Raw genomic sequence first — 15451 nt, forward strand, 5'->3', positions numbered from 1 at the left:
TCAGGTCTTAATGGAAGAAACTGGCCAAACATAGATATGTTAACATAACATGCTAATGATAGTTTATTCATTATTGATTTGATGGAAGATTAAGACAACCACCTCAAAAAAGCAAACAAGAAATGAGAGATTGGTTGACAAGACACACTAAGGAGAATAATCAATCTATGACAGATAATGAAATATGTGAAGATCATTCAGCTGTATGTGAAACTGATACACCAAGTTCTATAATCATTAAACCAGATGTTGCCTTAAAAAGCTTTAATAATTGTGAAATCTAGATATAAGAAAATAGAGTTCCTGCTGAAGAAGCCATGCTTTTACAAAGATTATGAAAAGGTATTTAAGGCTAGGATAGTTGCAAAGAGACAAACATATATTGAAAACTGTATTTCTAAGCAATAACTTTTTTGATACAAAATACATAATAGCATATAAATGTACACTTTAACCTTAGAATACTGTATGAAGTTTTCTGTAATTAATTACTGTATATTAAAAGATTTAATAATACAGGTTATGGCAATTTGCATGTAATACATGTTTTTAATAAAAAGTAAAATACATCACAAATGGATACGAGTCCAATTTTGCTTGCCATGTCCAATTACCAGGAACAACTATTTCTATTGCAGAGACAACCTTTCTTTAGAGGCTATGCCTCTGCACGAATATGCAAAACAGTTTAAAATGTCCACAGGTGACAATCCCAACACAATTAAAAATATAATATAATATAATTATAAATTGTAATTCTGCCAGCCCTTTTCTACAAGACATACATGTTTTATTTACTTACTCTACACCTAAATTTCAGTAATCTTTCAATAGCTGGTTTATACTAGTGCCAGATTAGTAAGATTCTATTGTACTTGGTTTTCTATATATTTATGAATGTGTAATACACATTTTGTAGTTTTAGTCTACTTCAAAATCACTTTGCTCTTAAATTATTAAAAATTCAATTTGTACTTTGTATTGGAACTGTTAATTTATTTTTTTTGCATAAATTTTTTCATTTTAGAAGTAATGGAATAGATGAAAATACATTCATTTTTATTTTTACTTTAATCATAATTCAAGATCTAAACAACATTTTTCTAAAATGAAATTTTCAAAATAAGAAATTATTATTTAAAGAATATTTGCTTAAGAAACTGTAAATAGTGTTTATTTATTATTGTTTTAAATATTTTTATTTTCAAACACAATTATTTATTTAAAAAATACAATTTAATAATTAAAAACATTTTACAATTATTATTAACAAAATATATTATTCTGTTTAAAAATATAAATATTTTCAAAATATTATATTCTATTATATTTTTCAAATTACAATTACATATATAAAATTAATATTTTGAAGTAATATTATTAGACATTGCTACACCATTTTTCAGGAACTGTTTTATGTCATCGTCATTGTATCCGATTTTGGTTAATATGTCGATAGTGTGCTCACCATATAATGGCTCTTTTTCAGCTACAACACCAGGTGTCCTGGACAAAATGGGAGCAGGCTGAGGAAAATAATTCTGCCCATCTAAACTTGTGAAAGATTTACGTGCATCGTTATGAAAATGAAAAGGGGCTTCTTTCATTGAAAGAACTGGAGTTACACAAGCATCTTTATAATCAAATATTTTACACCATTCTTCTTGTGTTTTTGATTCAAATATTTCTGTAAACTTCTTTTGACTTTTTTCCCAGCTGCCAAATTGAGGATAATCACATTCTAATAGATTCAAACCTGTAAAATGAAATGAAAGATACAAAATAATTTTGCTGTTGAACTTTAAATTTAGACAAAGTGAACTAAAACAAAATTTTAGTTTAAATTTCAAGATATACACACTAAATATACAGGCTTAAACCTGCACACAGACTGTAAATATCCAAAATATACACATCAAAACAAGTAAGGAAAACTACACTCCCTAAATACACACAAACATTACCAAAACACATTCAACCAGAATCAATACTTTCAGACATGCATATATTAGTGTATTCTAATACAATCACTGTAGTTATAGTACATATCATGGCTGCTTGTGAGTGTAGTTTAAACTACATTCACAAACAGGCACAGTCAAAACAAATACAAATCATAAGCCAGCAGGGCAAAGAAGACTAGAAACACAAATACAAAACATTAGAAAGGCAGGTTGATACAATACACTAAAAACAACATAACACCAAACTTAATAATGAAAGAGATTAAGAAAATAATCAGGAAAATTAAAATAAACACACAACACAAACAACACAATGTGCCTATACAGGAATACATTGACATGCTCAAACTAGCAGCTAAGTCACAAAGACTGAAATGGTACAAAGCCCAAATGCTACAAAAACAATAAAATAAATTACAGTGGGTGATCGGTTAACGAACAGATCGGATAACGAACACTTTCGCGAAAGATTTTTATGATCGGACAACGAACATGTGATCAGATAACGAACACCCCACAGAACAAGAAGAAGCGACGTAAAATAATGAATATCGATTGGTCTTCCCTTGTCTTCGGGCAACAATTCGAAACTTTTCGGAGTGTGGGAGACGTCGAAATCGACGCTCAAGCCGGTATATACCAATTGGATAGCATTTCTTCGAACTTTGAAACTCTCCCTTGTAATTCCAGCCTTTTATTTTTCTGACAAAACAATTCTTTTATGTATTTGCGAGACTGTCGGGTAGGCACACGTTAAGTTTTGCATCTGTTTTTCTTTTCGAAAGGTGAGTATAATAGCAAAGGTAGAAAGTGGGCAGAAGATACCTAATGTTGCTGGGCAGTTTGGCGTGAACAGGTCTACAATAGGTTGCAGTTCAATCTTATCTAAGAAAAATACTGTATAATCAAGAAGACTCAAGCAGCTAAAGGAGTAACAAAAATCACATCTGAGAAATAAAGAACATCGAAGAGTTCATAATGGAACCGGAAACGGATCTGACGACAGAAGAACGCCAAGAACTCTTGAATGAAAAACACTAAGAAACTCGGCGAGATATACTTTCTTCTGAAAAAGAGGATTAATGACGATATCTGTTATTAATTAAAGATCCTTTGAAGAAGTGGGAGGATGTCAGAACAACGGTGTTAGAATGGCATCCAAACCAGGTTGAGGGTTGGGGATTTCTACAATTGCAATTACTTACGAAAAATCCTGAAGAAGAGATAAAAGCAATCGACATTAGACAGATTCAAACAGAAAAAAACATGACTAATAAAAACACAAGACTGTGTATGCATGTATTTTTATTATTACATATAAATAAACGTAGTAAGAAAGTATATATTTTTTTATTTTTGGGGGTCTCTAGAACGAATTAATTAAATTCGCATTAAAACCTATGGTAAATCGATAATCGGTTAACGAACAATTCGCATAGCGAACAAAGTCTTGGAACGGATTATGTTCGTTAACCGATCACCCACTGTATTCACAAACAATGAAAACAAATTCCACTTTTCTACAGACAACTACATACCAAACCCACCACATAATAACAGATCAATGGCACAACAATAGAAAAACAACTGACTATATGTCTGCTCTTTGATACAATCCACAAATAGTAAAAAGAATACAGAGTTGGAAGAAATCAGGTGCAGACAATATTCACAATTTTTAGTAAGAAAAGTTTATATTTCTGCAACAAGAACTAGCTAAACATTTCACACACACAATCAATAACCATAAGACATGCCAAAATTTCTTACGTGGGGCATCATATACATGAAACAAAAAATGACATCATCAAAGACCATAACAATATAGACCAGTGTTTCTCAACCTGTAACGAATCGTCACTCCCTTCAACGTAGTATCGCCCCCTTCACTTCAAAATTCCGATGCCGAGGGCTAAGGCTAATGCCAAATTCGTACTACATTGAATAGACTAGTGACTAGTATAATGTTATTTGTTTAATTATTGTACGATATAACGAATAAAATATCTAATTATTCTTAATATAATGTTTTACTATATCGCCCAGAAAATTGTTTTTCACCACCCAAAATATAAATTGTTACAAATCGCCCCCTCAACATGGAAAAATGCCCACATGGGGGCTATATCGCCCCCATTGAGAAACACTGATATAGACCAATCACATGCCTTCCTACACTCTACAAAATATTTACTTTATGCATCACAAATGAAATATACAATCCCAGTAAATAGAAATTTACACAGAGATACAGTACAACTAAAATATTAAGTATGGAATATTGTTTGAATAAACTACAATGCAAAATACACAAATTATATATATATTTTAAACCTGTCACTTCTTGTATATGATTAGTTTAAAGCAAATAAATCTAGTATATAAATAATAATTACATGAATACATTGACACTGAACAAATCACACAGGTTTGAGTCATTAGTTTCATATGACTATGAAAGGGAAAAATCATATTTTGTTATATTACTAAATATTTTAAAACTACAGTTTTAAGTTTATACTTATTTGGTGACCGACTTTAATTTTTGTATACAGGTAAATGTAAAAGTAATTTCAGTTTTAAAAAAAGGAACAAGGGAACAATTTTTTGCAACAATTTACAAGGGAACAATTTTTTGCAACAATTGCAAAAAATTGTTCCCTTGTAATCCCTGGCTATCACTGTACTGTCACATAGAGCAACACAACATTTGACTGTCACAGAATAACAAAAAGGCTGTCACAGAAGCTAAATGGGATGCAAACAACAATTATTCACAGATTTAGTCATTCTTCAACAAATACACAAACAACACAGAAACTTATATATGGATTATAGGAAGGCATTTGATAGCATCATACACTCATGGTTATTGCATACATTACCTCCATACAAAATACATCCAACATTATATTTTTAGAAGACATTAAGCAATACTAGAAAACAACACTACACATAAATATAAACGACTTTACTAAATCCAATACATTGCAATAACACACCATCAACTGCCATAAATCATCAGGCTACAATTTGGCAATAATAATAAATTACAAATAAATTTGGGCCTAGAGAGAAGCATTAGGCGCCATCTCATATTAAATTATAATTATTAAATTTAATACAAGATGGTGCCTAATGCCTCCCTCTAGGACCAAATTTATTTGTAATTTATTATTATTATTGCCAAATTATAGCCCAATGATTTATGGCAGTTGGTGTTACAACACTATACCTCAGACTTCACAGCACATGCATCAAAACAAACCAAATACACATAAGGCAAGGCATTTTCCAAGAAGATTCATTAAGATCACTTTAGTTTTGTCTGGCCATTGTTTAAATAATTGGTTAAATAATGCTAAATACAGTTACAACATCAAACACAACAGAACAACACAACACATATCTCATCTCATGTACTGTATATGGATGACAAACTACTGTGGTCGTTCATTATGTGACATAACATCCGTGAGGGAGACGTACAAAAGAAAGGACACACAAAAACTTCCTATTTTTATACAATCTTTTCTTTATTATTTTCTTTTTTAGGAATTCCAACTGTTCTTGTAAACTATACAAAGACCAAGGTACTGTACATCACGTAAGGATTCTTGTTTGGTAAACAAATTGGGAATATATTAGTAATTCACACACAGAATAGTCGTGTAACAATTTTTTTTTTTTTTTTTTTTTTTATGGAAGTTTACAGTCACCTGGGATTTGTTCTGTCATCTGCGCCGATATGCTCTTTGGGTAGGAGCTCTTTCAGAGGTTATTGTTCCTGCCGTCTTGATGATTCCTTTGGTGATCTCAGGATTCTTGAGTATCGGATCCTCTTTTCCAATTCAATGTCTAGGTACGATTCTTTCCCCGTACCAAACTATACAGTTTTCTTAGATTCTTAAAGGCGTCCTTGGGCTTTTCGCTAATGTAAGTTCCTTCTACACCTTCTTTCTTAACAGTCTTTGTCTTCTCATTCTTCTTGTTGAAATCTCTCTTATACCTTCTTAACAATACCTCTGACTCCTTCGGTCTCCAGTCTAAAACTGATCCATTCACCAGTTGTTTTTCCACCCAGTCACCTTATCTCCTATTGTTCTCTCCTTGTTCCTGGAATGGCTAATCCTACCCAAAGGCAATAATGGTCGTCCTGGAAAGTTCCAGAACAGAATAGAAGAAAGAAATAGAAATAGAATAGAATTACGACTATATACAAATATACATGTTTCAATATATACATATACAGTAATACCCCAAATTTATGCGATAGGTGGGACCAAACAATAACCGTGTAAGTTGAATTTGCATATGTCGGGGTATAATTTCGCAATGTATGTAAAATCCAAGTCGGATGTATGTAAGCTAATAAATGTTCTCGTTAATCTTATCTCGTCTTTTGATTCGTTCATTGTTACAAGAAATCACCACACAGAGTCTCTCGAGTCTCCGTAGATATAACAAACACAGAAATAGCTACAATTTATTTTGTGTTATTTATGTGTCAATTCTGCATGACATGTCCGAACATGTAAGTTGAACAATAGTGTGGAGGGAATGAGTAATCAAGAGTTGCGTGGTGCTCAAACAAAAGACGAATCGACGAGATTTGAAAATCGCATAAGTCGGGGTAGCGTAAGTCGAGGTATCACTGTATATATATGGCTGCCGGTCACACTACACATCCACACAAGCACAGCTAAATCACCTATTAGAATTTACATACATTTATGAGTTTGATCTAGGATCAGGGCTTAAACTTTTCCCATTCACAACCTCATTTGCCTGAGAACATTTTATGCAATCCCAAATATATATCATAGATACATAAAATAAATCTATACATATAAAATTACATGTCCTGACTGACTGACTGACTGATTCATCATTGCCCAGAGAAAACCGCTGAACCTAAAGAACTGCAATTTGGTACACAGTTAAGGTATGTCATGAAAATGCACACTAAGAAGGGATTTTTCGAAATTCCTCCCATACGAAGAGGGAAAGGATTAAGGCTTAACCAGAAGAACAGCTTCTACTGTACTATTTTAGATACAATTTTTTGTTTTTAACTACGTTTTAGTAGGGTATGTCATGAGAATGCACACTGAGAAGGGATTTTCAGAAATTCCTCCTGTGGGGGAGAGGGAGAGAGTTAAGGATTACCCCAAAGAACTCAGCTTTTACTGTACTATTTTAGATGCCATTTTTTTTTTTAATTTTTGCGGGAAATCAAACATATTTTTATCCTTCTAAAAATTCTCAACAATATTTAGTGTTCCATCGTATTTAAAGTTGACATGGGGAGTACATGTGCATAAGTTTGCTGTATTCAAACTTTTCGTCTTAATGTTTGATTTTATGTTCAAATTTATATTTATGAATGATTCTGAAAGTTCCAGCTTATTTTTGGAATTAATTAAACCTGAAGAAGAACTCAGAAGGGGTTACGGAAACGTTTGTTATCCATTATTTAGTGGTACTATGAACCAGTTAGTGGTTGCAGTGAGCCTTAATCATCATTATTCCAGTGTGGTAAGCAGACATCTAAAAATTCCCTAATTAGTCTCAGAAGAGGAGAGACCTAATTCTTGCACCCAGTGAAAATGATCATCTATAATCTAATAATCTTAATCTTTGCTATCGTTACTTTTTGCCTGAGCAACACTGGGCTCATCTGCTAGTATACAAATAAGACATTAACTGATAATGAATCAAATAAATTTAATTCCAAACAATTCTTTGTTACAGTTATAATTTTACTACTTATTGCAATTTATTTGAACAAAAACAAATATTCATATTAATGGGATGGATGTGCTTATTTATTTTTTCATAATGAGTTAAACCTTGGATGAATATTTGATATAGCAGAACTCAGGACATCTTTAATGCTTTTCAGGCTTGATTGATATTTTGATTTTATAATTGTCAATGATGAAAATGTCACTTCTATAAATATATAGTACAAAATGGCAGAAGTGTGTTTAGGGCCATTTCAGAAATTATTGGAAATTCTGTCCTAACACAATGCCTTTTTTTTTAATCTGCAAGAATCAGTGGAATAGCTAGGGGGTGTGGTCCAGGGTGGTCCAAGCCTATGGGGTTATACCCGATAACAGTTACTGATCTTACAACAGGTAGGTGCGGTCTGCACTAGGCCCCTGGAAAGCGATAGGCCCATGGGGGTCCCAAAATCACAGGAAAAAAAAGAACTGAAAATTTTTTTCATGGCAATCAGAACAAAGCAAAATTTGGCATTTGGCTGACCAAGCTGCTGTGACCCCTATTACACAGGAAAACATCAACTCAACTCTAATCTAGTTATACACTATATAAAACACTACACAAAAATATTTTAGTCCATTTGCAGGGGCCTACAAATCTGGTTCTGCACCTGGCCTGGAGAACCCTAGCTATGCCACTGGCATGAATTTACAAAATGCCCTTTATATATGGATTTTGTGAGATTTCACAAAATCCATATATATATATTTATNCGGGCCCTTCCGCAAGTATGGTCGGAGGGCCTCCTACTTTGTTGTTGATTATAATAATAATAAAAAAAAAACACATACAAAAATTTTTATTCGAGTTCTGCCTGTCCTACAATGGAGGTGGTCCGGGATAGGTCGTCCTCGAAACAATGAAAAATTACACAGACCACGCAGATGAAAATTATAATAGTAATAATTACAATTCAAATTGTTAAAGATTTATTTCAACTTTTAATAACAACTTAACTTTTCCTTTTATTTCTGAATCATCTTCATAACAATTACAAATCTACATATTTACAAAATTACTTATACAATTAGAATTAATTGAAAATCATAATAGTAAAAATAAAATTAATCTGTTACAGGAAAAAATTAAATTATATATCAAATGCTTTTTTTATAGCATCTTTTGCACTTTTCATGAAGATACAATGCAAGCATACTCTTAGTTGTTTTATAACCTGATGATGAATGGAACAAATGCTCAAAAGATTCTATAATATGAATGAATTTATTTGAATAATGAACTAACTCCATAACATAAATGAAACATTATCTTTCTGTTTACAGGAGTCACTAATAGTCCTTTAAAACAAGGAAAGTTTAAGTGCTTTCAGGTGCTTAGTCTTTTATAACAAGAAAAGTTGTTTAGTGACTTTGTTCTTTACTAATATCATAGTAGTCTTTACTCATTCTTTACAAAGGACTATGTCATTGCTAATGCAATCATTTATAGTAAACAACAAGGAGAGTTAGATGATGAACCATTTCAGGATGAGTACAAACACAATTAGATCCGAATTTTGAAGGGCTTTTCCAAATATGGTAGAACATTCAAATTAGAATTTGGTAGATTTTTTGGATTCTGAAGTTGGACAGATAAAGTCCAAAAGGAAAGATTTTTCAATAACTTCTGTAAGCAGAATGGTAATAAATTTATTCATATATGCAAATCTTCTGATGTATGATTCATGATTAAGGTAATGGACATAATTTTAATTTGAATTTAAAATGATTTCCAAAAACAAAACATGGTTTATGAAACAATGTTTAATTCAATAATAATATTTAAAAAAATTAAAGTCTTATTAATATTTACATTGAATTTTCCAAAACATTGTTAAAGTGTAAGCTATTGTATCAATACAATGATGAATATATCTTAATTAATAATTTTGCTACATGAAAAATCAACTTAATAAAGTATAAAATAAGTTTTACTTATAAAACTATATCAAATTATGTCTAATTTACTCAACTAATTACTGCATCTTTAACATTGGGATATTAGAACATCGTTTTCAAACCAGTTAATGAGTCATCCTCAGATTTTGGAAGTCAAAACTGGCATTCTTCTAAGATCCCACTGTTGGTCCAGTTAGTTATCACAGTGGCTAGTATATCATCTTCATAATTAATATTTTTCTTATATTCATATTATTGAAATTTTAATGATTATATATTATATTAAATTTTCTTTAACATGAATAACACATCTGAATTTTTATAACAATTTCAATATTGAACTATCATACACATATAACAATTCAAAACAAAACACTAAAAACTTTTTTGATGCTCACTTATTTATTTTAATAACTTGTAAATAGGAACCAAGGATTATACATTGTATCCTCAGACTGGATTAAAAGTTTTCAATTATTATTATTATTATTATTTTTAAATTAGAAAACACTAAATAAAATATATTTATGTTAAACACTAGTTATCTATAAAAATAGTTGCGATTTAACAGAAGAGCAAACATTATAGTGAATTATAAATTATTAATTTATTTGAATATCCTGTCAGGTTAGAGTATTGATTAACAGACTTCCAGCATTGTAATAAAGTAATTGAAAAATGACAACACTATTTTATACTATATTATTATTATATATGTATTTGGTTCATATAAAATAAGACAACATTTTATCCTACCTGGTTAATATCCCATAGGACAACGATCGCTCCCAACTTTGAAAATTGTAAGGCTAACTCTTTTCCTAAACCATGTGCCGATCCGGTAATTAAGACGATTTCATCATTTACCGATTTTCTCGCAGTGGGAATGACAAATCTTATTAAACCACGAATTGTAATTAACAAGGATTTAAAAAGTAAGTCAATAACTTCGAATATTAAAGCGAATGCATCTCTCAGACCCATCTCAGATGCTCGATAGCCAACGTGTAACGCAAGTTGCCAAGTTTATGGATGAATCTTTCGGAGTAATGACCTTCGAAGTTTATGACCTATATTTACTTCCTCGATTGTTATTTGTTTACAAAATGGAAACGTAATATATTATTTTCAATATGGTGTAACTTGAAGTTCGTTCGCGTAATTTGAGTTAATGATAATAAGTCGATAAGATTATAACGAAATATATTTAGAAAATTTCAAGCTTAAAAATATTAATTTATGCATCATTTTAAGATTAAAACATAACTAAATTCAGATATAAATTTGTTTAATATAAAACTGCATGTACAATATATAGATATAATAAACTACAATTAGAGTTTTGAACATTTGAGAATTTTCGTGTAAATGCCGGTAATTTATTTTTGAATTTAGTTCCATTGAAATAAAATGTCAAAGGATCCAATTGTTATTTGTTAAAAGTAGACGAAATTTTAGTCTTATAGAATGTTATGTCGTAAGTAATTTTAGCAATTTTTAAAGATAAATTATTATTTTTTTTATGAAATATTCGTAGGAGAATTATCTCTTTTACATTAAAAGAAAGAGAAATCAGAATTATCGCTCAAATATGTATTTTATATAAAAGTAATTGCTAATTTTGTAATCAATTTGCGTCGATCTAATGTTGGAATAATAAAATATAGGATCAATATACAGTATATTATTATTAAAACATTAAAATATCGTTATAGTATAATTTTTTAAATAAAAACTTTTATATTGAACCTTTCAGGTTCTACCGAAGATTTCGATTATTTTAATTATTCCTTAATTCAGCGTTTCCCAAAGTGGGTTCCGCAAATATTTGTAAAGTTAGCGAGCAATTATTTATTTGACATCGTCACAATGCCGAGCTGCAATTTTTAATCAATTTAAATTAATATATATGCTTTCCAGCTCAAATTAGTAGTGGCTTGCCACTGTAACTCATACTTTTCCTTTAACAACAGAGTCGTGCCGGTCATCTAACTAATATATTTCTAAAGAAAATATTTGAATTGAAAGAACATGACTTCCGGTTTGCATCGGACGTTAATCGGGGTCTCCTGCCTCTAAGGTTTCCATAACTGGTCTCGTCTTTCATCTATCTAATTCCATTCTCGAGATTAAGGAAAGACAACGGACGAACAAACGACAGTGGTAATTTAAAGGTCTTCAGTTTTTTCAAATGAATCGAATGCGCTATTTGTTTACTTTATAACTACAGTATTTTTAAGTGAAAAATTATTTATTTGAGTCGACCGTACACCTGAGAACAGTAGTTGCCATTTGCCCTTATCAGGCATCATTTGTACAGTGCAACTAATGTTTCATTGAATGATAAATATAAAATAAAGTATACAGTATATAATTGTTTATTAATAAACAGTTGTAAACAATTATATATATTTTAATTTAATAATTCAATGAAATAAGTTTAAAAATTAGTCTGGTGGCCTCATTCGTTCTTTCAGTTGTACAAATTTATAGGAAAAGATGCCAATGAATTGCGAGTGCTCCGCAAAATATGATCCTTGCTTAACGGCTCCACTTTACCAAGCTGTTTGGGAAATGCTACCTTAATTAACTTAGCGGGGTTTTGTTTGATGGGATAAGGAAACACAAGTCTTCCTGGCGGTACCTCCCAGGAAGACTTTCTATGAGAAACAAGCCCCTGTTTAGGAAATAGACGTGAAAAAATCCGGAAAACTCCGCACGGCCAGCCCGTTGGTCGGGCAGAAACCTGCGACCAACTTACTACGGTTTAGTGAATTTACCCACTTGGCCACTGTCGAGCAACTTCCTGGTGTACTTATAGTGTGCGCAATTAATTCGAAGTCCAGAAGTACCGAATTAAGTGTAGATAAAACAGACGGCTGTCTAAAGTTTTGTGCCTAGGAGAAATGTTTATAGTACTCAAACTTTTCACATTCCAGATTAACATTTTCACTTCTCTAGATACAGAACGGTAACTGAATCTGTATTCAATTAATCTTAATGAATCGAAATTAATTTAATTAGTTTATTTCTACAGATGAAAATTATATAACAGTGGACAACAAATTTTAACTTTTATAATTTTTCTTGATCTTTTGTACATAATTTCGTTTTCTCTGTTATTTCTCATGATTAAACTAAAAATAAAATATATCTATCACATCATACAATAAAGCCAATTTGTTTAATATTAATTTAATTGCATTCTAATAATAATAAAAAATATATATAAAATTAATAATACTTTTGTAACTTTTAAATCTGAATAATGATTTAACTTGCCAATATTAGTAAATTAATTCTAATCTACAGATTATTGCATGTGTTATTTGAATTCTACCAGTACATTAAACAACAAAGATGTATTTGATTTTTATGACAGTTTTAAGCTCTTGTAAGTTGAACATTTTCAGCTATATCGTAAATGATTAGCCTACATCGTATTGAACCTTCAGTCTAATAAAATTTTTACCCTTTCTTCCATTCAATCTTTACTGGTTTAATTGTAACAAAAAAAATTAATTCTTTACTGTAGTTTTGTGGTGTTATAATTTCTGGGTAACTGCTGGGCTATATCCCGTGTCTACGCGTTACTAAACTCATTTTTTATTATCTAAACACATTTATTTTACAGTACATGTTTATTTATTGCAATTAATTCTAATATTACTTGTCCCGAAATACAGCGTACTTCGAACGCTAAATTCGACAAAAATTCGCTTCGGAGTTCGAATTGCGTGCGCAGTGTATGTATGTATGTACTGTATGTACGTATGTATAACTTATATATATATAGTGTGTTAATTGTCGGGTTTTAACAATTTCTTCTGGCAATTTTTCTGCATCAACAGCTTTGGACGCCCCTAACGTTTTGTATCTTTTAGTTCAAAATTTCCCGAATGGAACTTTTAACCACACTTGACATGGAAGTTTGGGAGCACCTTCTCCACACACATTAAAAAAACTAAAAAAAAAAGTTTCATAATGTTCGGCGTTATATCTTTTCCGAAATTCTTAAAGCATAATATGTCTGATATCCTTTTATCTGCAGATATTTGAATTTATTTAAACAAAATGTAAAGTGAAGTTTAAAATAAGCTTCTGAACAAAGAATACAATCTCATATTAGCAATGTGTTAAATTTCGCAACTGTTATAATTAAATCAAACATCTATGTTAAGTAACGACAGCTGTTGAAAATACGCAAAACCTTTCTGTTAAACTTAATTAACCATGGCATCCGAGAAGTTTGTGGAAGCAACGAAGTCTAAGAATAGATTGGAATATCGATGATTAAGATGAAAAAGGAACTTATCACGAAGCATGCATAAGTCTCACGGATCCGTCGGCCATATTTAAAATGCCAAAGTCGACGGTGTGTGACCAGTAAATGCAATTTTCAGTTTATTATATAGCATTTACATATTTTATTTATAGCTTTCGTGTTTTAATTTATTATTAGGGCATACTGCTATATAATTGTTGCATATTTTATGTAACAATTAAAAATTAGAAATTAAGTAATTTGGTACTAGAGGTAGACGTTCGGCGCCATCTAATTATTCTAATTATTAATTGTTACATAAAAAAGCTTGATTAATTAAGGCTGTCACTTGGTTTGGTATTAATACATCGGGCTTTGGGATGTTATATATTTGTAAAACATCTTTTTGGTATTAATTTTAGTAAATACATTGTTTTTGGAGTTTTTTCATCTTTTTGATATCACCAGAAACATTCATTGGAAAGAGACTTTTGTGGACTGTTTTGGAGATTACTGCCCAAAGTGACCCAGGTCTGAAGGTAAGCAAGGATAAAATCACATTAGTGTTGCCACCAGGCCAGTTTTCACCTGGACAAGCCTGTTTTTAAATTCATGGTCCGGATTAATTATTAATTTGTATGGTTTTTGTAGAAATTGTGATAAAACAAATTAAATTTATAAAAACATTTGCTATTTTATTTTAACGGCTAAAGACTAACTTCACACCCCCACCCAAAGTTATCTCCATCTTATCTCTAGGCTGAGTGACAGAAAATGTACTTTTAAAATTCTAATTTGCAAATATTAGGTTTATTACAACACAAGTCCCTAACTGGTTTAAAACTAGCATATGCATTGTTCAGTTCTTGGCTGTAAAATGAAATTGCGCATGCCTGGTATAGTTTCAAATTCAAACCAGTTAGGGACTTGTGTTAGAACAAACCTATTGTAAAGCTAATGTGACAGTTTCAGTTTACAAGTTTATAATTTCTATTGTAATTATTTAATATGACAACTCAAGAAATTGAAAGCCCTAAAAAAAAAGGAAGCAAACTTGTAAATTTAATAAAGATTGGCTGGCACAAAACAAATTTCAAAAATGGTTATGACCTGTTCAAGACAATGTTGCCAATTTTTATAAATTTCTGACTCTGTCCGGGTCAACAATTTTGAAAAGGTGGCAACACACAACACTAAATCACATTCATGTCAACGCAACCAGAATACACGTTTGAATTGCTAGTCATTGGTAAAGCTAAAAATCCTAGAGCTTTAAAAATGCTACAGCTAAAAAATACTAGCTTTTTTACTTGCAAGTATGCTACAAAAATCAGTCAAAAAGTTCAGTCATTATGGAAGATTTTAGTGATATGTTCTATGAGTTCATTCCAGGTGTAGAATGTTTATGAAAATTAATAAATTACCTGAAAAGACTCTCTTGGTATTGGATAATACCTCTGACCATCCAAATGAAGTTTATCTCAAATCTAGTGATGGTATTGTTCAAGCAATGTTTTTGCCACTCAACTGCACAC

At 31.0% G+C, this 15451-nt stretch overlaps 1 protein-coding gene across 1 annotated transcript; it reads right to left on the reverse strand.

Annotated features, from left to right (window-relative positions):
• Nucleotides 1–1337: 1337 nt before the first annotated feature.
• LOC111631658 (alpha-methylacyl-CoA racemase-like) lies at nucleotides 1338–1874 on the reverse strand (the record flags this gene model as incomplete). Its single annotated transcript, XM_023375957.1, has 1 exon — nucleotides 1338–1874. A coding segment is annotated over one exon (516 nt), but the record flags the coding sequence as incomplete, so codon positions are not given.
• Between the last annotated feature and the right edge of the window lie 13577 nt (nucleotides 1875–15451).

The sequence above is a fragment of the Centruroides sculpturatus genome, unplaced genomic scaffold (genome assembly GCF_000671375.1).
Source record: "Centruroides sculpturatus isolate CEXI.00-Female unplaced genomic scaffold, Cexi_2.0 scaffold762, whole genome shotgun sequence".
Lineage (NCBI taxonomy): Eukaryota > Metazoa > Arthropoda > Arachnida > Scorpiones > Buthidae > Centruroides > Centruroides sculpturatus.